At 49.7% G+C, this 27,209-nt stretch overlaps 3 protein-coding genes across 5 annotated transcripts in view; 1 reads left to right on the plus strand and 2 right to left on the minus strand.

Annotated features, from left to right (window-relative positions):
• dnaaf11 (dynein axonemal assembly factor 11) lies at window positions 1–13,112 on the minus strand. The gene is made up of 13 exons (XM_040170831.2): window positions 12,622–13,112; window positions 11,901–11,979; window positions 11,149–11,316; window positions 10,995–11,072; window positions 10,241–10,413; window positions 9,964–10,118; window positions 9,419–9,661; window positions 5,750–5,830; window positions 5,126–5,191; window positions 4,898–4,967; window positions 3,249–3,344; window positions 3,054–3,133; window positions 1–393 (listed from the first exon to the last, which is right to left on the minus strand). The coding sequence occupies exons 2-13, from the start codon at window positions 11,908–11,910 to the stop codon at window positions 204–206; spliced, it is 1,410 nt and encodes a 469-aa protein (XP_040026765.2). The 5' UTR covers window positions 11,911–11,979; window positions 12,622–13,112; the 3' UTR covers window positions 1–203.
• LOC120816366 (uncharacterized) lies at window positions 12,685–24,267 on the plus strand. Its single transcript, XM_078098925.1, has 10 exons — window positions 12,685–12,931; window positions 13,371–13,462; window positions 13,827–13,959; window positions 14,345–14,978; window positions 15,930–16,494; window positions 17,779–17,839; window positions 18,310–19,122; window positions 19,930–20,253; window positions 20,457–20,618; window positions 22,668–24,267. The coding sequence occupies exons 1-10, from the start codon at window positions 12,685–12,687 to the stop codon at window positions 23,534–23,536; spliced, it is 3,900 nt and encodes a 1,299-aa protein (XP_077955051.1). The 3' UTR covers window positions 23,537–24,267.
• The window catches only part of tmem71 (transmembrane protein 71), a 12,476-nt gene continuing 3,115 nt past the window's right edge, over window positions 17,849–27,209 (minus strand). For 2 of the 3 annotated variants that reach the window (XR_013467230.1, XM_040170841.2), the window contains 2 exons: window positions 27,079–27,128; window positions 24,362–27,002 (listed from right to left, as the gene is read on the minus strand). Coding sequence is in view for 2 of the 3 variants with exons in the window: in XM_040170841.2 (XP_040026775.2) it covers window positions 26,979–27,002; window positions 27,079–27,128 (74 nt within the window). In the remaining variant the exon portion in view is untranslated. Of the gene's footprint in view, window positions 17,975–24,361; window positions 27,003–27,078; window positions 27,129–27,209 lie in introns of those variants that run through there. The other variant, XM_078099978.1, reaches the window with a different exon arrangement.

Consider the following 27,209-nt stretch of genomic DNA (forward strand, 5'->3'; position numbering starts at 1 on the left):
TTTGGGATAGAAAGACATTTATTGTTATTGTGTTGGTTTCATTGAGCTGTGACAGTAAACAGAACGTATCAATACGCCTCTTTTTCCTCACAGGGTTGGACGTCTGCGGGACGGCGGCCTACAGAGAGTCGGCCTTCTTCTACCTTGAACTCCTACGTGGTGGAAGAACCTGAGAGGACAGACGTGTCCTCTTGCCTCACAGTCTACACCAGGGGCGGGACGTCGGGGTCGTCCACGAACCCCTCGGAGAAGCCGCTGTGACCGCCGGCGGTGGGCGGATCCATACGGGGCGCTTCCAGCGGGCCTTCTTGGGCGCTGTGGCGGCGCACGATGTTGGCGAGGTCGATGTGCGTGTGCCTGCTGGGCTCCGCCTCCAGCCTCTGGGGTTCTGTTCTGTTCGGACACGGGGGAGAGACTCCAGTTAGAGGCGTCTTCTTGTATGACTGAAGCTAAATGACATGTAACGTAACGATTCCCTGACAGCCAATCAGAAGCAGGGTCAGAACACCATCAGGACCGGAGCTGCATGAACCCATCTGCCTCCCAGCAGGACACCCTGATCGTCTCATCAGCGTGGGACCCGGAGGCGGAGTTTAGTCAGACGACGCTGACGTCGCCGCTTTAAACGTGTGCAGTGAGGTCGGCCGATGCGTGAGGAATGTCATATCACATGACTCCTCCCAGGTGACCTCGCGGAGGGGAGGTCCAAGTGTGCTTGATGTCCCAGAGGGACGGAAAAGGTGTCTTTTGTGGAATCCCTGGATGGACGTGATGGAGACATGTTGGTGTTTCTAGGGTAGAAGAACCGTCTGGACCCATTAAACCAAATATGGATCTGAGCGCATCAACCTCAGTCCGTTTGCCTATAAATCAATACCTGATGTTTAACCACACGGCCCGATGAGCCGAGAACGACTTTACAATCATCTCTGGGGATTCTGGGGTTAGACATGTGACTTTACATCATTTACAGCTGTGATTCACCCACAAGAAGTCAGCAGGTTGAGATGTTCCCGGAGACCCTGAACTTCCTGGTTGGTCATGTGACCACGTAGACGTAAAGCTGCTCCGGAGACATCGAGCTGCTTTTTAACTGTTGCTGCCGCTCTTAATCCGTCAATCTATCATTAATCAATGATCAGCTGATTCATCAAATTACAGCAACAAACTAAACTAGTGACTTAAATGTTCCCTTTAATTACAGGTGTGTTGGTGCCGACGCGTTAGCGTTCTACCTTCTAACACACCTTTCCATCTCTTCAGTGGACCTTAAGGTGCAAAGTACTGCAGTCCAAAAGACAGATGTTCCTTTGACTGTAAAGTCACATCTTCTGGGCGGTTCTTTGATCCCTCTGCAGAACGGTCTCCGGGGTAACGGGCAGGACAGAAAGATTTCCCTCCACAGCGGAGAACCTCAAAGACCAGGAGGCCCTGGGGGCTCTGAAGGTGGCGCCCCTCTGGGACCAGGGGAAGAGGGGGGCAGACCTGATGGTGGTCCCCCTCTGTCATGAGGAGATGTTTTATTCCACTCTCTACAGATGGGGGACGTCACACAGCATGAGAGCCAGGAACACTTCAGTAAAGCAGCATTATCATTAAACTATAACAGCTTCTACATTTTAAACGTCTGCTTGTGTTAAGAAAACGTTTGATTTTATTTATCACTCTTATTCTTAAGGTTTCTCAGGGATTTATTATTTTATTTAAAATCCTTCAAAGAGGAAAAAAAGGACACGTATAGGGGGACGGTGTGGAACATTCAAATATATAACGTAAGGCGTGTTTTCATCAGCGCATCATGATCTGAAGAGTCGTCTCTACCTAAAGACCATTTAAAAACCTGCAGCAGCTCAGAGGAACGGCGAGCTCACTCCCTTTAGACACAGTTGACCCTGACTTTTATAAACCCCTCGTGACTTCATTCAGATGATGTTTGATGGTCTGCATGATCTGATGAAAAGTCAGAGCCTCCCCACAGCTTTTAGGGGACATCATCTGAGGACCACGAATGTCTGTGTCCTGAGAATCCATCAATCTGTGGTAAATACACTGAACACTCAGTGATCTTTTCTGCTTCTGTAGCAATAAGGCGGAACTCCCCCGTACACCCCTTACTGGAACCAGAGCCCACACTGGGACCAGAGCCCTCACTGGGACCAGAGCCCTCACTGGGACCAGAGCCCACACTGGGACCAGAGCCCCCACTGGAACCAGAGCCCTCACTGGAACCAGAGCCCACACTGGGACCAGAGCCCACACTGGGACCAGAGCCCTCACTGGGACCAGAGCCCTCACTGGGACCAGAGCCCACACTGGAACCAGAGCCCTCACTGGGACCAGAGCCCACACTGGGACCAGAGCCCTCACTGGAACCAGAGCCCACACTGGGACCAGAGCCCTTACTGGGACCAGAGCCCTCACTGGGACCAGAGCCCTCACTGGGACCAGAGCCCACACTGGGACCAGAGCCCTCACTGGAACCAGAGCCCTCACTGGGACCAGAGCCCACACTGGGACCAGAGCCCACACTGGGACCAGAGCCCTCACTGGGACCAGAGCCCACACTGGGACCAGAGCCCTCACTGGGACCAGAGCCCTCACTGGGACCAGAGCCCACACTGGGACCAGAGCCCTCACTGGGACCAGAGCCCTCACTGGGACCAGAGCCCACACTGGGACCAGAGCCCTCACTGGAACCAGAGCCCTCACTGGGACCAGAGCCCTCACTGGGACCAGAGCCCACACTGGGACCAGAGCCCTCACTGGGACCAGAGCCCACACTGGGACCAGAGCCCTCACTGGGACCAGAGCCCACACTGGGACCAGAGCCCTCACTGGGACCAGAGCCCTCACTGGGACCAGAGCCCTCACTGGGACACTACATGACTTGCTCACATTGTCAGATCTTGTGATAATGATACAAAGAGAGTAGGATGAAGTCCAAGAGGCACCATGTGAGACCAGAGACTTGTGTGACATCAGTGGGGGTTGGTGACGCGTCCTTCCTGTCCAACGTTACGAGCACCTCTGTGCCATCGGCTGATTATCGTTACCTGCTGCGGCGCCCGGGCGAGATGCTGCTGCGTGGCGTCTGGCGGGGGACGCTCTTCGCCACTTTGATTTCGCCTGAAGCCTGAAGAGAAACATCACAGGAGGAGACGTGTCTTCAGAGTCTGAGAGCGGCTCTCAACCCTTCAGCTGGAGCTCGGTCACTCGGAGGCCTTCATGAGCTGTGTGACCGTACCTACCCTCGGCATGCTGAGGACCAGGTGTCCCGTGGTTTGGGACCTCCGAGCCGTCGAGCTGTCGGGCTTCACTTCGGCCGGCAGGACCACCTGAAATATCTGCAGAGGAGATTATTCACAACTTTAATTAGCAGGATTAATGCGCTGATCTGGCGTGTCAAATGACTTTAATCATCAGCAGGTTCTTTTTATAGACACGCGTTCCAGAAGAGACCAGAATAGAAGCGTGGCCATCCATCACCGGAGCAAAAACAGGGTCCACGTGTGCAAAAAAGCGTTTAAAGAGTCTGAGGGGAAAACCGTGGTACCAGCGGGAGGAGGAGGAGGAGCTCCGTCGGCTGTTACCACAGCGATGAGACTTGATATACAGATGACTGCTGACACGGCTTCATATTTAGTAATCTTAATGAGCCGAGTTGATGCATCGCTGCGTAAATCACGCCACCCGTCCAATCAGGCTAACACGCGGCGCAAAACAACCCTCCATAAACCCGCCAGGGGCCCTGAAGGGGAGCCATGCGGGACCCCGGGGAGAAACAACCACAAAAAGATTACACCGTTGGGATTACAGTGACGAGATTAACACGTGAGGATTCTTCTGATTACTTTTTTCTGTATGATGCAATATTCTGTGCAACACCACCCAAAGGGAACGTTTGAGAGACTCTCCGTTAACGGGGGTTTCATTTTACTCTTCTTGGTGAAGTCTTGTGAATGTGAGCTGCACAAATCCAGGTTTCTACAGGAGCCCAGAAGGGACAAACTCTGGCTCCTCAGAGACTTCCTCGCTTTCTGCGGTCACGACAACATGCCGGACTGAGACTCCGTTCCCAATAAAGCTCAGCGGGACTCCAGCTGAACTCCAGCAGAGCGGGAAGTGAACAGCTGACAGCAAACAGAACACCAACTTGTGTCTTTACTCTTCATCAGGAAACAGGTCATCTGATCCCGTCCAGGTTCACCATCACTATGAAACATTAAAGAGGGTCTCACGCTGCTGCACATCGGACAGATCGCAGCCGGGAAATGACTCGGCAGAAGGTGTAAAAAAACAATTTGATGACTCAGCCTTTTATTTTGATCTAAATTGGACTCTTCATCCATCACACGCTCAGCAGCGAACTCCATCTCTATATTATCCAGTATGTACATATGTACGTCTGGTATGTACATATACTCATCTAGTATGCACATATACTCATCTAGTATGTACATATACTCATCTAGTATGCACATATACTCATCTAGTATGCACATATACTCATCTAGTATGCACATATACTCATCTAGTATGTACATATACTCATCTAGTATGCACATATACTCATCTAGTATGCACATATACTCATCTAGGATGTACATATACTCATCTAGTATGTACATATACTCATCTAGTATGTACATATACTCATCTGGTATGTACATATGTACATCTGGTATGTACATATACTCATCTAGGATGTACACATGATGCTTGGGCACAGGGGTATCAACGCATGGTCTGACGCATGCTCACAGAGAGCGACCCCCAGTGGACTTTTATAGAAATGCAATTGATATCTTTCTGTCATTTTTACACTGAGCAGTCATCCAGTGGTCCGCTCTGGACCCCGTATGTTTGACACCCCTGCTTTAGGACCCCCTCCGCCTACCTTTCCTTTGACTTTGACTCTGGCGTAGGTTGGCTGGACATCCACGTCCATCAGGGAGGTGTCCATGTGTCTGTGGGGAGGGGTGGGGGGGGGCAAAGGGATGAGGAAGAAATCCAGAGATTCTGTACAGGAGCGTCTGAGGTGAAGACAGCTGAAGGATCCAGAGGACCTGATGGACTTGAGTTCTTTTCAACAGCATTGGGGCATCGTGAGCTCGTGGTTCCGTACCTGTAGACCTCCAGGGTCAACACGATGGAGTTATGTTCTTCATCCTCAGAGAGACAGAAGTCCAGCCTGTAAGAGAGGCGGAGCTGCGTCACCACAGCCAATCACAGAGCGCCGCTCGCTGCGTGGGGGGGGTCGAGGCTTCAGCGGAAACACGTCACAGTTATGGAGGAAACTGACCTCCCCCCTATTAGTCTTGTTATTATTGTTTCACCAATAAACTAAATGGGAGAATCTGATTGGACGTGTTTTTGCTGCTGAGACAGAATGAGAACAATTACGTGGCTTTCTGCTGCTGACGATCTGATTGGTCGATTCCAGTTACAGTCAATCACAGCAGGTACTACTTACTGCTGTAAAGGTACTAATACCACATGTAATATACTCGGTTACAGTAGAGGTACTAATACCACAGTGCAAACATACTCACAGTACAAGTAGTGTAAATACAATAAAGGTACTAGTGCCACAGTGTAGAAGTACAGTTGGAGGTCAATGGAGTAATTTCAGGCTCCGCCAACCTGAAGGTCATCAGTGGGGGAAACGACCTCCGCTCTTTGAACCCCACAACATCCCGTCCTCTTGCCTCATTTGACCTTTAACCTTTAACTCTTAGAGAACCTTTACTTTGGCTCGTTGGTGTTCAGGACTCGTCCATCAGCGGTGATCAGCGTCCTCGGGAGGGACGCCGGCTTCTTCTCCGTCTGCCTGCAGGGAAACAGAGAGGCATGGAGGACGCACTGCAGTGCGTGCGTGCATGCGTGCGTGTGCGTGTGTGTGCGTGTGTGCGTGTGTGTGTGTGTGTGTGTGTGAGTTCTGAGGTCTTTGGGGTGAAGAGAAGAGACTCTTCTACTCCAGAAGCTTCCATAAAGAGACGCTGCACATAATGTAGTCAAAGGTTTTACACACAAACACAAGAAGTGCTTCAGATAATGTGACCTTTTATTTCTCAGGTCGTAATCATACGGGACTCCTGCTCTTGTTCCCTTTGCTGTATGAAGATGTCTGGGTTCTAATAGCGTTTGCTATCAAGGATCATGTGTTTGTATCAGGAGGGAACCTCCAGTTCTTTAAGTGAAGCCAAAGCGTCGAGAGTTAAAAGCTGCATCTTCTGTAGTGACCAGCAGGGGGCGACTCCTCTGCTCCCATAGACGTCTATGAGGAAATGGCTCTACTTCTCTGTAGTGACCAGCAGGGGGCGACTCCTCTGCTCCCATAGACGTCTATGAGGAAATGACTCTACTTCTCTGTAGTGACCAGCAGGGGGCGACTCCTCTGCTCCCATAGACGTCTATGAGGAAATGACTCTACTTCTCTGTAGTGACCAGCAGGGGGCGACTCCTCTGCTCCCATAGACGTCTATGAGGAAATGGCTCTACTTCTCTGTAGTGACCAGCAGGGGGCGACTCCTCTGCTCCCATAGACGTCTATGAGGAAATGACTCTACTTCTCTGTAGTGACCAGCAGGGGGCGACTCCTCTGCTCCCATAGACGTCTATGAGGAAATGACTCTACTTCTCTGTAGTGACCAGCAGAGGGCGACTCCTCTGCTCCCATAGACGTCTATGAGGAAATGACTCTACTTCTCTGTAGTGACCAGCAGGGGGCGACTCCTCTGCTCCCATAGACGTCTATGAGGAAATGACTCTACTTCTCTGTAGTGACCAGCAGAGGGCGACTCCTCTGCTCCCATAGACGTCTATGAGGAAATGACTCTACTTCTCTCTTGATTTATTCCCTCAGTAAACATTGTAAACATGAGTTTATGGTCTCAGTCTCTAGTTTCAAGTCTTCTTCAGCATGATGTTCATTTAGTGAATTTTGGTCCCTTGTGAGTCAAACCATAAAGCGGGGGACGCTTCAGGGCGGGGCTACACGCTGATTGACAGTTCTCTAACAGACCATGAAGCAGGGGATGCTTTTGGGTGACGATGTGCTGACGTTTTGGTCGGAGCAGAAGGACCCCTGGTGAGCAGAGGTGGAGCCCAGTTCAGTAGGTCGATTACGCCGGGATGAATCCCAAAGACGTTTCATGCCGACAGAGCAGTATTTGTTCCCAAAGGAACCATCGACAGAATCACCTCCGGTTCATCAAAAGATTTTTAATTTCCCCATGAGACGTTTCTGTCCAATTTGTTCGAGGACAATTCAAGGTTTATTGCGACCGTGTGGTTTTATCTGAGGTGTCTTTGTGATTACCCAACAAATTAAATTAAATCATGATTAGGTCTGTTCAGCTGGACACACACAGCAGCCTCTGGAGCGCTGTCCATCATCTGCATCTTAGAAACATCAAGAGGAGGAACGTCTTCACACCGGTGACCCGCACAGACTGAACCCCAGAAGCGAGGAAGGCGATCTCCTTCAGCTGGATTTAATGGTCTCGTAACGACGTCGATCGGGGTCCAATTCCACCCAATGGAATTGCCTCCATTTGGCTGATGGTTTGAGGTAATTTTGCGGGGGTTTCATTTTGTGCAACACAGGTGGAGACTGTGTGTGTGTGTTGAGGTGAGACAGAGGACAACCATCACCTTTGAGTCCACCAAGTTAAAGTGCAGCTGTGGAAAGGTAGAACGTCACTGTAGATTAGTGGTGAAATGATTCATGGATTGTCTCTTCTGTCCATCATTAACTGAGTGGACGTAGAACTGATGACGTCACTAATTGGTTTGCTGAAGTCGCCATGTTGTTTTATTTGCCTCCAGTGAACAGGAAGTGACCTCATCTGGACTGAGAAGGACGTAGAGACGCCGTATACGTCTCTGGTAGAGACCTGTCAATCAGCACCCGGTTGCCGTAGCAAAGAAGTCATCACAGGCCCCACTTGGACCGACCCGGAGGAGACTTCCTGTCCCACGCGTTTATTCGTGTGGTCCTTTATCTGCGTTGCGTCAGCTGAGGAGGCGGGGCTCTAAATCCAGAGGGGCACTCCAAGTAACTCTTCGTAAGACCGGAATCCAACCGTTGGAAATGTTTTGCTTCATTTTGAAAGTGACCACAGTGAAACCGAAGAGTCTCTTCATGGGTTCAAGGTTTGGAAGAAGCTCCTAACCCTCCTGCGAGGTTTCTCCTGGGGACCCTCTGTCTTTAGGAAACACGCTCCATCTGCGGTGGCGTACTGAAAGATTTGGGATGGTTGGCGTCTTCCAGCTGAGCCGACTTACGTCTCCTCTGCTCACAGGACGGTTTGTTCTGAGCTGGAGCTCCTCATTAACCCCACGGATGAACCCGGACTGAACGTCCTGGGTCTTCACTATTCATGTTCACGCTGTGACACCCTCGAATGAGGACAGCAGTGTTCTTGTTGCCTCTTCTTTGTCTCTTTCCTGTTAGTGTGGTGACCAGCAGGGGGCGACTCCTCTGCTCCCATAGACGTCTATGAGGAAATGACTCTACTTCTCTGTAGTGACCAGCAGGGGGCGACTCCTCTGCTCCCATAGACGTCTATGAGGAAATGACTCTACTTCTCTGTAGTGACCAGCAGGGGGCGACTCCTCTGCTCCCATAGACGTCTATGAGGAAATGACTCTACTTCTCTGTAGTGACCAGCAGGGGGCGACTCCTCTGCTCCCATGGACGTCTATGAGGAAATGACTCTACTTCTCTGTAGTGACCAGCAGGGGGCGACTCCTCTGCTCCCATAGACGTCTATGAGGAAATGACTCTACTTCTCTGTAGTGACCAGCAGGGGGCGACTCCTCTGCTCCCATAGACGTCTATGAGGAAATGACTCTACTTCTCTGTAGTGACCAGCAGGGGGCGACTCCTCTGCTCCCATAGACGTCTATGAGGAAATGACTCTACTTCTCTGTAGTGACCAGCAGGGGGCGACTCCTCTGCTCCCATAGACGTCTATGAGGAAATGACTCTACTTCTCTCTGGATTTATTCCCTCAGTAAACGTTGTAAACATGAGTTTATGGTCTCAGTCTCTAGTTTAAGTCTTCTTCAATACAGATGATGTTCATTTAGTAGATTATGGGTCTCGTTCATCGATAACCATCAGTGAGCATCAAGAGTTCCTGAGAGCCGATTGGCTTTGATGAGTCGGCGTGGACAGAGGACACTGGCCAATGGCCGGTGTTGTAGGGACATCTGGAGGCCAAGAGGGGAAACTGCAAAACTCCACTTCAACTGTATCTTATTAGTTGTATCTGAGGCGTTTCTTTTTAAGGAAGAAGGTGTTTTGTATCTATTAAAGACTATTAAATGTTATTTCATTGTATTTGTTCAGGTGGCTCTGGCGTGTGTGTACAAATGACCTTTGACCTCACTGATGACGGTGAGCACCTACCTCTCCTTGGCCTTCTTCTTCTCCTCCAGGTGGCGGTGCGTCTCCAGCCGGGACTCGGGCGTGAATGCGCACGGCGTGTGCCAGAACTCCTTCTCCAACCGCTCCTCCTCCTCCGGGTCATTGGGCGCTGGGTTCTCCTCCGCCTTCCGGTTCTTCTTCTCTTCCTGGTTCTCCTCCCGGTTGTCCTCCTTCTCTTCCTGGTTCTCCTCCTTGTTGGCCTCCCGGTTCTCCTCAGGCGCTGGCCTACAGACACATGGAACTATCGGTCACTTTGAGCTGGGAACATCTTCAACAGGTCGCTTGGGGTTATTTTAACGCCCTTATGGGGCAGTTGAATATATTCAAATAAATGCTAAATTTACACCAAGCAGCAAGACTTAAAGTCCTAAAGCTCAAATATGTTAGTTGTTCTTGTAATGGCGTTTGTTTCATATTCATAGAGCACTTCCATAAAGCACATAGATTATTAGAAATGACTTTTATCATAAAATATCGTTAGCTAAACAGGTTACTTTTAGGCTAACTGCATTAGAGATGCTATGTACCAGCAGCCTCCTTTCTTCCTCCTCTCCTCCTCCTTCTCCCCGGCTCTCCTCCTCAGGTGCTCCTCCTCCTGCTCCCACACTCGCCTCCTCACCTCCTCCAGCCGCTGGGAGGCCCGAAGCCGCTCCGACCGGCTGATCTCCGTCCCGTCCAGCCACTGAGGACGGATCTCACTCATTCATACTTTCCACACGCTCATTTATTCAAAGGACAATTACGCTTTTATTTCTGCCGGTTGGAAGCCGGTTGGAAGCCGGTTGGAAGCCGGTTGGAAGCTACCTGCAGTCGGGGCAGCGCGGCCACCACGTACTGCCGGTAGCCCTCAAACTGAGAGCAGGGGTTCCCGGTGAGGAAGAGCTCTGTGAGGTGCACGTTGTGCTGCAGAGACTCCACGCTGCTCAGGCGGCCCACGAAGTTCACCGTCAGGTCCAGTTTCTGCAGGCTCTCGCAGCCTGCAGGCAGGGAGCACGCACACACACACACACACACGCACACACAAACACACACACACACACACACACACACAACAAAGCGCTGCAGCCTTTAATCGATTAGTCAATCCGATGAAGACGAGTGCTCTGATAAGTGAAGCAGCTTTGAAGTTGTTATCTCAGGTGTGACACCTTGCTGCTGATGACATCACATCAAAGAACATGTCATCTGTTCATGTGTGATGTGTGTGATGACATCACTGGAGATCTACTCACCGGTGTTTCCTTGACCCGTGAGTAAGTGGAGGACATAATCTCATTATTGACACAATCTCTTCCTCATTCAATAGAGAGTGTTGATTATTGTTGAGCCCTTTGATGTCTGACTCATCTTTTATTCAGTTTATAAAACAATATTTTATTTTCAAGGGAGTTTTTGGCTTCTTTAAAATCCTGCATCTGAAAAAACCTTTTCCTCAGACATTCAGTGTGTGTTTACTTGTATTCACTGAACGCTCCAGACTGAATAGTTGCAGGTGCACCACTGCTGGGAATCCTCCACATGAATACTGAAGATAATAATTACACCCAAACACACCCACCTTCAAGGTTTTCAATGACTTCAATGTTGTTCAAGGCCAGGTTCAAATACTGCAGCTTCTTCAGGCGCCCGACGTTCTCTGCATGAACGAATGACATGTTGAGATATTGAACAAATACGTGTGATGAATGAGTGCGTGCGGTCGGGCCGCTCACCGATCCTGGGGATGAGGTTGCTCTGCAGGTAGAGGATCCTCAGGTCTCTGCACCACCTGTCGATGTGCTCCATCCTCTCGATGTCCTGCTGGTGCAGAGAAACCTCCTCCAGGGAGAAGATCTGGCCCTCGTTGTGCTCGGCCCGCTTGCGGACCAGGTCCTCTGTGACTGGATGGGAAGTAATAACTCAATAATAACAGTAATGGACATGCTTAATACGCATGAAGACATCAGACGGGTCTCCCTGTTTCTAGCATCAGTATGTTTCTATTACTGACATTCATTTTCCTTTTGCCAAAAATCCTCCGTGTTTATTTAAGGTCCTGAGGTGTTAAATCACATTTATCCAGAAAAAACTGCACATATATAAATGTAGATAGATATGTTATCTTTCATATATAAATGTAGATAGATATGTTAAATCACACGCTTAAAATCACATACGACACAAATCATATGCTAACTAACTTTCAAATTATGGACATGATTGACAGTTGACCAAAATGTTGAGAGTCACATTCGCTTTACCGTTATAACGTTAGCATGCTACGCGTAAGCTAACGTTAGCTAGGCTAGGTTAGCTTGACGCAGTGGCGCTAAAGATTACGTATTTTAGTAACACGGTTAAACGGTTAAAACACATCACAGCGAAGAACAACCACTTCAACTAATATTATTTAGCAATTCGTAAAGTGACACGTATCATTAACGTTAAGAGTACAAAAGCAGAGGAAGGATGTTTTTAAACTTACTGTAAACCATCTTCCTCTCTGTTGTCAGGCGTTGCCGTAGAAACCGACCTCGTGCTGCGTTCACGTACTGTGGTAAGTTCTACCAGTAGAAAATGAGCTCAACGTTCATTCAGAAAAAAAAATACACGCAGCCCCCCATCTTGACAGAAAAAAACAAATGTAGAAATTTTTGCAAATTTATTAAAAAAGAAAACCTGGGTGTGAATACTTTCCGTACCCACTGTATACACACACGCTTACACTCTACTCTCCTTTAAATGTCTTCCTAAAGATATGCCACCTACTGGGTCCCTGCTCTGTTTAACATGTTCAAATACATTAAAGTCATCATATTGTTTACAACAACAATGTAACAGATTTATATCCACACATTTAGCATTGCAATTTTATCTAGTTAATATGGTATTTGGCAAAAACCGGAGAGTATAATCGTTCATCTAGGATTTTGTGTAGTCATCACTGATATTGTCAGTATCATCATGCAACAACTTTACATTATCTGTACTTGTTTTTATTATTTTATTTAGGAGATATGGATTTTACAAGTTCACGCGAATGCATCATCTAGTGATTCTTTCTGAGCTTTTATTTTGAAAGTGGCATTGCGGAAGTTGTTCCGTTAAACCCACTTCAGAGGAGGAGACAACCGATATAACAACAATCAAAACCGATTAACCGGAGCATCCATCCATCCTCCCCCCCACATCCACCGGTCACTCACCACCGGTGTACCGGGAGCACGCAGCCCCCCCCCCCCCGGTGTTCCGGGTCCCGCCGTCCCGACATGACGGGCTACAAGGCGTTTCACGCCCAGCTGACGTCCATCATGGAGGCGCTGACCAGCGCGGCGGTGTCTGAGATCTGCGAGCTGGTGGAGGACAGCTACGCGGTGCTGCGGGTGGAGCTCCGCCGCAGCACCGCGGACAACGCGGCGCTGCGCCGGAAGCTGGAGCTGATGGAGGGCGCCGCGGCCCGGGGCCACCGGCGGAGCGCCGGCCCGTCGGCCCCGGGCCGCGGGGGTCTCCCTCCCGGTGAGTGACAGCCGGTGTCCCGTCGTGCTGAGGAGTTTGTTGCATACGTTCGGCCGGTATCCTCCTGCTACACCCTCCCCCCCCGACCCCCCCGGTAAACTCCCCAAACTTCAGCCGGTGCCAACCTGTTCACGCGGCCGCCCGTTACCGCGCGCAGGCTGAACAGCTGTTTGTTGTCGGTGATCCACGTTTCCCGCTTCACGCGCACGCGCCGAATCGAAGAAGTGATATTTAATTGGAAGGAAACGCACCGAGACGCGAAATTCAGCGGCCGCCACGTCACCAAAAAGTAGAAGTGTTTTTAAATGGTTACTTTACAGAACCGAGTTCCTGACATTTCCCGCCAACGTTTTAGTAGATAAAAGTCGGTTCATCTGTATAAAAACACGCGTACTGGTGGATGTCTGTAATCGCAGATCTATGTTGTGTTGGTCACCAGGGGGGGCCGAACGCATGAACGTGAACCTCCAAAGAGGTGGAAGAGCCCCCAGGCTGGAGGTCACGCCTGAGTTGACCCCTGCAGCCAAAGAGGTCGGTCCTCTCAAACGTCTTCCTCTGCGCTTCAACCGTTCTAACCTAAGTAACATCGTCTGTGTCCAAGGAAGGAGGACCGGATGGTCCCCTGGTGTCCCTCAAACAGACCACACCAACAAGGAGGAGACTCGCTGTGACCACAGAGAGACACAAAGGAGACTCAGACTTGGTTCTTTGGGTTAATCTTATAAAAATGTGGTAGATTGTTTATTGCTTTTTCATGAGCGTATAAACGTTCAGTGTTTATTTCTGATTTCAAGGGTTTGGGGAGAGAATGTTGTTTAGTGGTGACATTGTGATGGAATATAAATAAAGGTCCGTGAGAGTTGGTTCAGAGCCGATGAGTCTTCTCTGCTTCCAGGATTCTCCCTCCGGAGCCACCGAGGAGCCCGAGGAGCCCGAGGACCAGAATGTAGTTTTGATAAAGGAGGAGGCGGCCAAAGAGGAGGCGAGCGACCACGAGGCCTCGGACGAGCTGCTGCTCAACGCAGACGGTGAGAGCGGCCGAGTCGCCGTCCCTCCTCATCGAGAGGGGAAACTCCCAGCTCGAGCCCCCCCTTTAAATAATGATGATTATTTTAGACATATTAAGGACCTTTGACCTCTGACGGTTTGATCACGTTGTTTGAAACCTCTTGTTTTTAAGTCTTGTTTCAAAGTTGTTCTTCGTCTGGAAATCGGAATCCGAGTCGGCTTTTATTGGCCGTGTGTGTTTGCACATACATGGAATTTGTCTCTGTCATACATAGATACACAAACCAACAGGAAATACAAAAATCTGTGGAAAGCAGCTCTGTTACCAGAGACGTCCATGAGAAGGACGTCTCTGTAGTGACCACCAGGGGGCGACGCCTCTGGTCACTGTTGTTGTGTGTGAAGGAACCGAGGAACGGCTGCAGGACACAGATGACGGAGGAGCCTGCGGCCTGACGGTGCACTCGGCGGAGGTCGCCCTGATGCTGTGGGACCGGAGCAGCGACGTCCCAGGGCGCCGGTGGACCCACAGTGCACCGGGCTCTGCGTGCGCCTCGGACGCGGCGATCGACTTGGCCTCCGAGTCGGACTGCGAGGCTCCGTCCGAGGGGCGGCCCTTCCTGTTTGGCTCCGAGCTGAGACGGAGCGGCAGCTTCCCCTACGACACAAACCTTGACCTCTGCTCCTCGTGGACCGATCAGGGCCTCCCTCACCGCTCGGCGCCGTCCGACCCGAGGCCCCGGCTGGACCCGCTGGAGCTGAGCCGGTTCTGCAGGGACGGCAGGCGCTTCGTCTGCAGCTACTGCGGGAAGTGCTTCACCTCGTCCCGCAGCCTGGAGACACACGTGCGCGTGCACACGGGCGAGCGCCCGTACAGCTGCGCCCAGTGCGGCAAGCGCTTCACGCAGTCGGGGCACCTGAAGACGCACCAGAGCGTGCACACCGGGGAGCGGCCCTTCGCCTGCCAGCACTGCGGGAAGAGGTTCGCCGGGAAGCAGAACCTGAGGATCCATCAGCAGAAGCACCACGCGGCGGTGTGACCGAGACGCGCACACACAGCAGACGCCGGGGACTTTGGTTTGAGGACATTCAAGCCGCCGGGTGGAAACCTGAGACAAAGACGCGTGTGTGGGTGGGACGCTTTGAGATTTGGGCGACTTTGGGCCTTTGGGGCCACGTGGAAGAGAAGAGGCCGAGTCCTCTGTGGAAGAACTTCTCAATAGTGTTTTTATATCTTTGTAAATTCAATTGTTTGGACATTTCAAATTAATTTAGACGGAGTTCCAGAGCAGCGGACCTTTTATTCGCATTGCTAACAAACGAGTTGTAACGGACTAAATGAGTAAAGTTTATCGACCTGATGCTTCGTCCACGCGCTTTTCACCTGGAAGGAAACCTTCCTTCGTGTATGCTAACTAGCTAGCCGCTCTGTGCCATTACAGCGGCTGTAATGTAACAGCGTTGTTACCGTAGCAACGAGCAACAACCACTGTGTTCTCCTCCAGTGGCTCCGTCATACACAGATCTCATTGTACAAATAATACAGACATATGTCCCTGTCCTCTGTCCCACAAGGCCCCAGCAGAAGCAGTGAGAAGTGTCCCACTAAGAAAGCCCCCCCACACCACCCCTACATACTCCTGTTCCCTTTAATATTCTGGAATCATCTGTTTAAAACATGTAGAAACATCTGTCATCATGTTTTTCAGAAAAGCATTTCCTGCTTTCCGTTGTCTCGTTTAACGTTGTCTGATATTGTTGAAACCTCAGTGATTAAAACCATATTTTAGATATATTTTTAGCCCTTCTTACAGACTTCACTTTGGGTTGAATTCTGCTGAAAAAGCTCACTTGATACGATATAGACAACTAAATAATAATTATGATATATATAAATAGATGAAGTATAATGTTATAATCAGGCACCATCATCAGTCCCATGAGTATAGATTAAAAACGAACACAACAACAACAGGCTCTTATTTTGAAGTCTTATTTTGAAGTGTCATACCGGAAGCTCGGGCGAAGCGGAAGTAGAAAGACCATCGAACCGTTGGTCGTCTTGGACGCGAGCGACGGGCCGGAGTTTTAACTTCCAAACGGGTCCCGGCGGCGCAGTAGCGACACCACCTCCCCTGAGCCCCGTGTCTCCGTTGAGGGGCGCGCGGGTCCTCGGTGCCGGTCCGGTTGCTCCTCTCCAGGCGGCGGCCATGGCCGCGTTGGGCAGCAGGGCTCTGCGGGAGCAGCTCTCCATCATCATGGGCGCCCTGACCACGGCGGCCGTGGCGGAGATCTGCGACGTGGTGGACGAAGGCTACGCGGTGCTGCGGATGGAGATCAGCCGCAGCCACCAGGAGAACGAGGACCTGAAGAAGAAGCTGCACCTCATCCAGTCCATCGTGGTCCGGGGCAGCGGCGGTGGCGGCGCGGGGGCCGCGGCGCTGGAGCCGGAGGTCGCGCCGGCGGCGGAGGGCGAGCAGCGGGACGGCGAGGGGGGAAACGCCGCTGCTTCCAGCGCAGGAGACGGAGGGGGGGTCGTGATGGTGCCCGAGGAGGTACACAACAACAACAACAACAACAACAACAGCGTGTATTACTCAGTAATTACCTCTCAAAAGTAACGATTTAGTTCGTTTCCTTCAAAATAATGGCTTTGTATTTAAAACCAACGACTTTTCTTCAAATTAAGAGTCGGTATTTATAAACAATCACCTTTTTTCAAAATAATAAACCCTTATTAAACATATTGAATTGGGAAAGTTTCTTATTTTAGTTTCTTAGTGTCAGACAAAGAAGAGCAGCAGATGCTCGACTTCAAGGGCTTGAAGATATTAATCAGTTATCAAAATTGCTGATTTTCTTTTAATCAGTAAGTCAAATAATGATCGTTTTGCCTTTTGTTAAGATTATAGAGGAAAACATTTAAATGGAAATTTATCACTTCCTTTAAAGATTATCTGCTCAAGATAGGAAATATATATATATATACTTTTTAGACTCGCCGGCATCCGTAAATTTAACCTCCCTAACCATTATATGATTTTAATAAGTAGCTACAATTCAAGTCATCTGTTAGAACAGATCTTAGTTGCCACCAGTATAAAATCATTAAACAGGATATTTATTAAATACTTGCAAGTATGGAGACAGAATTGACAATTTATACACAGTGTTGTGCATCAAGGCCACATTAGGGTTGATTCCTTGGTAACGGTTATCGTACATAAACCTTTGTGCACGTACTCAGATGTCAGAGGACCATCATGTCCGTTACCCCGAGACGTCTGACCACCGTGAGACATCGAGCGTCCTCTGTCTTATCTCAGCTGACACGTCACACACAATCTCATTGTACAAATAGTACAGACATAAGTCCAAAGTCCCCTTCTGATTAGGACCTTATGACATTATTGCAGTTTTTCATCATCAGTCATATTTAATCCCATAAAACCTCCAGATGCTCGCTATAAAATCTTCATCTGAAAGTCGTATCTTTGAGGTTAATCATCGTTTTATCCAAAAGGAGGTTGATTTTATATTTATTTTAAAGTAAGATATAAGTAAATGGGAGTAAAACAGCAGCAGCTCTTAAATTAGCACAAAAGGTCCGATTGAAGTTCATCCGCACAGCTTTAATAAATCATTCTGCCGTCACTTAATCTTGCATTTAATCCCTAATTTCCTCTTTTTGATTCAAGCTCATTAAAACTTGAGTTTCACCCTACGAGGAGTCATCCAATCAGGACTCTAAGGACGTTTCATCTTGACGAGTTCATCACAGTCTGAACTCCATGACGTGTTTATTGTTGTTGTTGTTGTTATTGTCTTGTTGTCTCCAGCTTCCAGACGTCGTGTTGATCAAAGACGAAGACTCTGACAGCAACGACGCCTTTGAGGAAGGTGAGTGGGAGCGACGCGCTGGGTTCCTCAACCTGTGGGCCGGGGGTCCAGAGTGGGGCCGGCGGACGTCTCATCGCTGGGTCGACTTTGATTCATTACAAACATTTGTGACTCACAGCAACGCAGGTTCTGGTTCTGTAATTCAGAGACAATAATAATGTGATAATAAACGAGGAAGAGGAGGAGTCCAACTAACGTGTTTCCACCAGGAGCCGGTGGTCCCCTCGTTTCAATAAGAACGTTGTAGATGATTTATTCACTTAAACGACGATCTTCTCACAAACGTTGGAAATTTATTTTGAAAAGACTGGATTTATAAAACAAATGTTGCTGGTAAAAGTGCAAAATGTCTTATGAAAGTAGAGTTTTATTTCTACATAAATTGTCCCGTCTCTAAATCATTTACACATCAAACTGTCACAGGCTGTTGAGGTTTGAGGGTCACATGATCCCTCCTTCTCTTCTCCTAGACGACCAATCGGCGGCTGAGGGAGAGGGCGCCGCGTCGGGCGCCAAGAGGCGCTGGCCGGGGCCCGAGGGGGCCGGCAGGAAGTCCACCTCCGGCCCGCCGGCAGAGAAGAAGAGCGTCTACAGTCTGGACTCTCCCGGCAGCGAGCCGGGTTTCTCCGGTCGGCTCGACGGCGGCGAGATGGAGGCCGGCGAGTCGGCGTGCTCCTTCTCCTCGCACGTGGGGCCGGACGGCGCGCTGGTCCACCGGGGCCCCGGCAGGCCGGCGGCTTTCAGCGGCGGCTCCCTGACCGACGGGGAGCCGGACCTCAGCCCCACGTGGACCAAGCAGGCCAAGGGCCACGCCCCCTTCGCCCACTTCCACCCACACGAGGACCCGGACGCCGACGCCTTCGGCCTCAAGATGGTCAGCGTCACGGGCTCCATCCCCGCCGACTGCCAGCTGTCTGAGGGCAGCGGCTCGGCCTTCGAGTATGAGGACGGCGACGCGCTGGGCTTCGCCCACTACCGGGACCCGGTGGGCGGAGCCCAGCCCGGCGGCGCCCGAGGGAAGCGCTACGTGTGCCCCGTGTGCTCCAAGACCTACGCCACCTCCCAGAACCTGGAGGTGCACATGCGCATCCACACGGGCGAGAGGCCGTTCTGCTGCAGCCAGTGCGGAAAGAAGTTCACCCAGTCGGCGCACCTCAAGTCGCACCTGAGCGTCCACTCCGGCGAGCGGCCGTACGCCTGCGCGCTCTGCTCCCGCAGCTTCATCGTCAAGTACAGCCTCAAGCTGCACATGAGGAAGTGTCACGACCGCGTCCTCCCCGACTGAGCTGATGGACGCTCAGACGTCTGCACGGACACGTTGTAAATCAGTGGACAGGATTCTGAAACTGACGACTCGCAGCGAGCAGATTATAAACCAGACTTTTAAGGCGATATTTATAGTTATTTTAGAAAGTGGAGAAAAGAAAACACATTGCAGCCTCCTTTTTATTGAGTCGTTAAGTCTGTCGTTGGTAGTTCTGTAAAAAGCCAAAAGACAGTTGCGTGTGCACCGTGGTTAATAAACCTAATCATAAAAGCCTTCTGTATCAGTTGATTTGTTACAGGACGGATCAGCGCTCTAACGGACTCAGAAGCTTGTTTATATGTGTGTATTATAGAAGTGATTCGTACTTTGGGTCAATGCTTTGACACCTCGTCCAACTGGGTCTTTTTCTCTGATGAAGGACCCTGAATGTTTAAAATCCTCCACCAAGCTCCTAATGACACAATGTGTTTTCCTGTATTTCCTATTTATATATTTTTTATATATATATTTATATATATATCTATATATATATATAAAAGCAACATAAACACAGACGGTATTTAATCTTAAATAAAGAGCCAGGCTGAATGTGCTCATTCTCCGGGGACATTTCGCGCATGCGCAGTCGGGTCCGCGTCGTCGTCCGGCCACCACATCACTTCCGGGTTCGAGTCGGTTCTGTTTACATCGGGTGGGAAACGGGAACGAGCACGTTTCCGTTTGTTCGGGTCACTCACGAGCCTCTGGGTCGGAACGTCCCGTCGTGCTCGCGGCGGCTCGTCTGTCGTCGTGGTGTTGTTGTTGTTGTTGTTGTTGTTGTGAAACATGTCTCCGGCCGCCAGCTTCCCCGCGCAGCTCGCTTCCATCATGGAGGCGCTGGCCAACGCCGCCGTGGCGGAGATCTGCGCGCTGGTGGACGGCGGCTACGCGGCGCTGCAGCTCGAGATCTCCCGCAGCCGCCGAGAGAACGAGGCGCTGAGGAGGAAGCTGCGGGCCGCCCGGACCACCGGACCCGGGCTCCGGCCCACGGGACCCGGCCTCCGGAACACGGGACCCGGCCTCCGGAACACCGGACCCGGCCTGCGGACCACGGGACCCGGGCTCCGGGCCACCGGACCCGGGCCCAGGAGACGCGGATCCCCGGGAGGTAAACGGCGGTCCAAACGTGTATTATTGTGCTCTATATTGATTTATTTTATTGGCTTAGTATTCGAACATGTCAATCATCTTCTTTCTTCATTTAATGTGACTCGTGCATAGAGGAGATAAAGTCATTGTATGTCATCATTTTTGGCATTATGAGCAACGGTGCGAGGTCCATAACGTCGCGTTGACTGACCCCCCTCCCAGGCGAGGTGGTGCGCTCCACGCCGTCCCACCAGGAGACTCCACGGTGCCCAGACTCTGGACAAGAAGCCCCACCGGGGACGAGAGAGACGACCACGCTGACGGACGCAGTGATCAAGGTGGAGGACGAGGAGGAGGAGTCCTGGTCCCGCCCCCAGCAGGACGGTGAGGACAGTGACCAGCAGGGGGCGACTCCTCTGCTCCCATAGACGTCTATGAGGAAATGACTCTACTTCTCTGTAGTGACCAGCAGGGGGCGACTCCTCTGCTCCCATAGACGTCTATGAGGAAATGACTCTACTTCTCTGTAGTGACCAGCAGGGGGCGACTCCTCTGCTCCCATAGACGTCTATGAGGAAATGACTCTACTTCTCTGTAGTGACCAGCAGGGGGCGACTCCTCTGCTCCCATAGACGTCTATGAGGAAATGACTCTACTTCTCTGTAGTGACCAGCAGGGGGCGACTCCTCTGCTCCCATAGACGTCTATGAGGAAATGACTCTACTTCTCTGTAGTGACCAGCAGGGGGCGACTCCTCTGCTCCCATAGACGTCTATGAGGAAATGACTCTACTTCTCTGTAGTGACCAGCAGGGGGCGACTCCTCTGCTCCCATAGACGTCTATGAGGAAATGACTCTACTTCTCTGTAGTGACCAGCAGGGGGCGACTCCTCTGCTCCCATAGACGTCTATGAGGAAATGACTCTACTTCTCTGTAGTGACCAGCAGGGGGCGACTCCTCTGCTCCCATAGACGTCTATGAGGAAATGACTCTACTTCTCTGTAGTGACCAGCAGGGGGCGACTCCTCTGCTCCCATAGACGTCTATGAGGAAATGACTCTACTTCTCTGTAGTGACCAGCAGGGGGCGACTCCTCTGCTCCCATAGACGTCTATGAGGAAATGACTCTACTTCTCTGTAGTGACCAGCAGGGGGCGACTCCTCTGCTCCCATAGACGTCTATGAGGAAATGACTCTACTTCTCTGTAGTGACCAGCAGGGGGCGACTCCTCTGCTCCCATAGACGTCTATGAGGAAATGACTCTACTTCTCTGTAGTGACCAGCAGGGGGCGACTCCTCTGCTCCCATAGACGTCTATGAGGAAATGACTCTACTTCTCTGTAGTGACCAGCAGGGGGCGACTCCTCTGCTCCCATAGACGTCTATGAGGAAATGACTCTACTTCTCTGTAGTGACCAGCAGGGGGCGACTCCTCTGCTCCCATAGACGTCTATGAGGAAATGACTCTACTTCTCTGTAGTGACCAGCAGGGGGCGACTCCTCTGCTCCCATAGACGTCTATGAGGAAATGACTCTACTTCTCTGTAGTGACCAGCAGGGGGCGACTCCTCTGCTCCCATAGACGTCTATGAGGAAATGACTCTACTTCTCTCTGGATTTATTCCCTCAGTAAACATTGTAAACATGAGTTTATGGTCTCAGTCTACTTCTCTGTAGTGACCAGCAGGGGGCGACTCCTCTGCTCCCATAGACGTCTATGAGGAAATGACTCTACTTCTCTGTAGTGACCAGCAGGGGGCGACTCCTCTGCTCCCATAGACGTCTATGAGGAAATGACTCTACTTCTCTGTAGTGACCAGCAGGGGGCGACTCCTCTGCTCCCATAGACGTCTATGAGGAAATGACTCTACTTCTCTGTAGTGACCAGCAGGGGGCGACTCCTCTGCTCCCATAGACGTCTATGAGGAAATGACTCTACTTCTCTGTAGTGACCAGCAGGGGGCGACTCCTCTGCTCCCATAGACGTCTATGAGGAAATGACTCTACTTCTCTGTAGTGACCAGCAGGGGGCGACTCCTCTGCTCCCATAGACGTCTATGAGGAAATGACTCTACTTCTCTGTAGTGACCAGCAGGGGGCGACTCCTCTGCTCCCATAGACGTCTATGAGGAAATGACTCTACTTCTCTCTGGATTTATTCCCTCAGTAAACATTGTAAACATGAGTTTATGGTCTCAGTCTCTGGTTTCAAGTTGTATTCAATGCAGCATGATGTTCATTTAGTGAATGATGGTCCATTTAGAACAGATCATAAAGTAGGGGGCGCTTTAGGGCGGGGCTACACGCTGATTGACAGGTCTATCAGAGACGTACGAGCCGACATTATTATAATTATTTTAGTTTGTGTACCAATTGAACTGCTTTGGTAAAAGCAATAAGCATTTTACATTTTGCTTCCGTCTCTCTGCAGAAGACTTTTGCCAGGTGGTTGATGAGCAGGTGCTGGAGACACAAGCCCCGCCCCCGCTGACCAAACAGGAAGTAGCGGACAATGGCGTCGGTTCGTCTCGGACCTGGACGAGCGCGGACGTTAGTTTAAACGCTGCATCCGCCCAAACAAACAGCGGCGGCTACGACTGCCTGATGTACGAGCCGCCGGTCCAACACGCCCTCGTTACCCAGAATCCTTTGAGTGAGGATCCCGGCTACGCCTACACGCTGAACGCCGGCGCCAGTGTTTCCGCTGCGTCTGACTCCGTCATCGGCGCTGACGACGACGACGACGACGGCGGCTTCACCTTCACCGTCACCGAAGTGGTGAGTCTGGCGGCGGGGGCGGAGCACCAGCACCGCGCCGGTCTCCACGGCAACCAGCCAGGAGCGCCGCTACCGGCCACGAACCCTCGGCTTCCCGCGGGGAGGGAGTCGACGGAGCGGCTCCACGCTCGCGAGCGAAGGGACAGGTGGAGGACGCAGGACGGCGGCGCCAAGACCTTTAGCTGCAACTTCTGCGGGAAGACTCTGGCCTGCCTGAAGAACCTGAAGACCCACATGAGGGTCCACACGGGCGAGAAGCCCTTCGTCTGCGCGCTCTGCGGGAAGCGCTTCGCCGACTCCAGCAACCTGAAGCGCCACCAGAGCGTCCACACCGGCGAGAAGCGCTACGGCTGCGTCCACTGCGGGAAGCGCTTCGCCCAGTCGGGGTCGCTGAAGGTGCACATGACCGTGCACACGGACTGCAAGCAGTTCAGGTGCACCTACTGCGGCAAGACCTTCATCTCCGGCAGCCACCTGCGGCGCCACGTCGCCATGCACGCCGGCGAGAGGACGTTCCACTGACGAGACCGAATGACCGCTGTCTAAAAATACAACGGACGTTTTCCACCGTGTTCACTTCTTGTCAACATCATCTGGGCTCGAGGTTTTTACCAGAGAACTTCTGACCTGCTCTCCATCCTGACGTCTCCATGGGACCTGTGACCCTTTATGGTTGTTCACCCTGAACAAGAGGCAGAGCAGCTGGTCCCGACTGCATCAAGCAACTGCAAAACCTCAACGTAGCGCACTTCAAACATGTTCAATTATCAAACGTAATTTACCTGCATTCGATTGATCTTTTCCAGTATCGGTGCATTAGAATCTAGTATATTTTTCTGTTTGTACTCCCCGACGTAGAGGAACCTTTTCTAGTGTTTTCTATAAGTATTAAATGCTCACCCTCCCTTCTAGAACGTGCAGGAGTTCCATGTGGACCAAATCCACTCAGGTGTCTTCACTGACAACTTCCTGTCCTCCACCTGGGTGGGCGGAGTCATCGGTGGGCGGAGTTGTTTTCTTAATAAAATGTGCGTGTTTGAAATAGTTTGCGCTCTCTCAGCTGTTTGAGTGTAAACAGTTCGCCATGTTTACATTTTGAGATGCATTGAGGTTTTATTTTATTATTTATTGTCATTTAATAAAAGGTGATTTGTTAATTCTTCATCTGTGAGCAGCTGTTGTTTCGTATGTCGTCTTTAATACACTTTAATGATAATAAAATAATTTCACTGCTCACGTTCTTGAACAGTCAACTTGTATGTTTCTGTTTGCCGTCATTTCCTCCAGCAGTTCTTCACCTGTAAGCTGACTTCTTTTTTACGCTGCAGTCACAAATACACGTCTGGCTTCATATTTAGTCCTTTAATGGGCGAGGAATGTTCGCTTTGACTTGAAACAAGAATACTGTAAAAAAAAAAAGGGTCTCTGAAGGCGGCGCCATCGACAGGCGACTCGTCCTCAACAAAGACATTCAGACGTTTTACTGGTTCAACAGAGAAAAACCAGACGACTCATTGATTCACATCCGAGTCGTTGGTTCTTCTTCAGGTCACAATAACACGTTCAAACACAAACATACGTGGAATAAAATAATGGACAGATATAATGTGATATAATGTGTATAGAGGATCATATTTCCATCAATGGGAACCAGTGCAGTCATTCGTACCTACAAACCAGAGCTTATTATGTGTTTGCTTCATTCAAGAAAGTTCATATTAAATATGTTTTTCTTTCCATTTGCAGTACATTTGATATTTTACAACACTTCACAAATGTTTATTATTTAAAAGAAAACCGACAAACTTGATCCTCATAACTTTGATCATTTAAAGCTGCATGTTTCTGGCCACCAGGGGGCACAAGAACCCACCTGTTATCCACACATTCAGTACCTACTTTATATATATATTCATTGTATATATACACGAACGAAAGTCCAGAATTAACACTTTTCGCTCTGCTTTGGTCTCCAAAATGTGGCTCATATTTTCAGCCATAAAACCCAAAAGCTTCTTAAAGCTGCAGAGTTCATTTCTCTCATGACAGCCTATGATTTGATCCACTGATCAAATCTATTGACGAATGCAGCTTTCAATGCAAAGTGATAAGTCGTGCAGAGCTGCATACAAAATATTAGTAACATAAGGATTGATTTCCTGAATCATTCATCACATTTGGCACTTTGAGTGAATAAAAGCAGACGATTCAGAAACTCTAAACTAGTTAAAACAGAGATTCTTAACTCATGGTGATTATAAAGTTATGAATATTATATTCCCCTAAATGCATCACAGGTTCTTTATGTCAGAAACTGGTAGTGAGGGTGATTCTTACATGACATGAATGTGGCATGATAATTACAGCTAATTTATGTAAATAGATTAAAATGAACCAGAAAAATGTAACTTTATAAAGCTGGAGAGAACCTGTTGTTCTTTTTCATTTATTAACAACACTTTATTTCCTGATGCAAAAGTGGATTTTCCTTTTCCTCCAATCACCGATCAATACAAACCGCTCGTACTGATCGGGCAATTTAGAGCATTTTTCTTTTGCTACAATAGTTTTAAACTAGTCTCTTATAGCACAAGGATTTAAAGAGACAAATATGAGTGCGTTCCCTTTTTAAAAATAAACTAACATAACTTTTATTCAACAGGACGCTGCAATAGAAACCACCCGTCTGAGGGAGGAGTGTGCTGGGCGGCAATACACACCTGCTAAACTAAGCTAAGCTAGGCTAAGGTAGGCTAGGCTAATCAGGTGCTGATTCAGCTCCATAGACATGAAAGTAAAATCCATTTCAACACCAACTTTCAGAAAAAGGTGCTTTTTTTAAAACATGTTAGCGCTCTCTTATCAATTTATCTGACACGTTTGATATTGTTCGATATTTCCAGCTACTGCGGCTTAAATGTGTCAGCAGCCAAAAACATTCACATTTTAGATCTAAAAATCTTTCCAAACGCAGTAAACTCCACCCGTCTGCTGCGCCCTGTAGGACAAATCAAACACTGAGAATTCCCTCTGAATCACGTTGTGTGTCTGCACAGCTGGCTGACAGTGAAGGCACTAAACAGGCTTTTACTTTGAAAGGCTCCAGAGAACTAAACTCATTTGACATGAAATTGAAATAGCGACACGTGAGGTTTGTTACCTGCTGCTCCTAAAGCTCCACACGGACCGAACGTGTGTCATCCGTCACTTACTTCATCAAGTTAGGAAGGATTAACATCTGATTGGTTTCATCGTTAGAGGTAGATTATGCAAAACAACTTGTGGGTGTCATTGGAGTCCTTGGCCCCGCCCACTGACCTGTAAATCAGGTGACATCCACAAACGCAACGCTTCTTGCATTTCGTAGATACTAGAAATTTATAAAATGTATGTCACAACTCAATCTAGGAAGCCACAATACAGATTTTCACAATAAAATCAGAGCTAGTGCAGCTTAACTGTACTGTTACTTCTTTCTTCTTTCATTTTGGAATAAAACTACTATTAATATTAATTAATAAAATGTTATTCTTCAGGGAGATAAATGGCTTTTATCTTCTGGGTTGATCAACCAGAACTTCAGGTGTGTGTTCTGCATTTGATCATTTTAGATTTCACTCACAGCTCTTATTTTGAAAATAAGTGCTGTCGGACCTCAATTGGTTCTCCAGGCGAGTTTCAGTCTGAGGCCCAAAAACCACAGAAGACACATTTACATCAGGACAACATCCGGTCCATTTGGATGCTTTGATCATAAACTACAGCAACTCGAGTTAACGAGTTAATGACGAGTTAACTTTGTCATTTTACAACCAGCACGCGGTGGGACTTCTATGCGTTTTATACTCGGCGCTCCAACACGCGACGCCGTGTGCATTGAAAGGGCTCAGCGCTTAAAACTCTTCTTTAAGACGGACTCACACTTGAAACACTTCCTGTTCCTCCTCTACGCCGCCGGCGTCCCTCACTCGTTCCCTGGCGTGATGTCCTGTAAACGACAGAGGGATGAGAGGCGGCTGCTGCCAGTGGACAGAGGACAGAGGACAGGAGACGCTTGGACTCACCTCCGTCTTCGCCTTCCTCCACTCGGCCATCGGGCCCGACCTCGTGACGACTGAAGAGACGTAGAAGCACAAAAAGAAGCTTTTAGCACGAAGACTCGTCGGTGAAGACGAGATTCTACGGAGGCGTCTTC

The sequence above is a fragment of the Gasterosteus aculeatus genome, chromosome 3 (assembly GCF_964276395.1).
Source record: "Gasterosteus aculeatus chromosome 3, fGasAcu3.hap1.1, whole genome shotgun sequence".
Classification (NCBI taxonomy): domain Eukaryota; kingdom Metazoa; phylum Chordata; class Actinopteri; order Perciformes; family Gasterosteidae; genus Gasterosteus; species Gasterosteus aculeatus.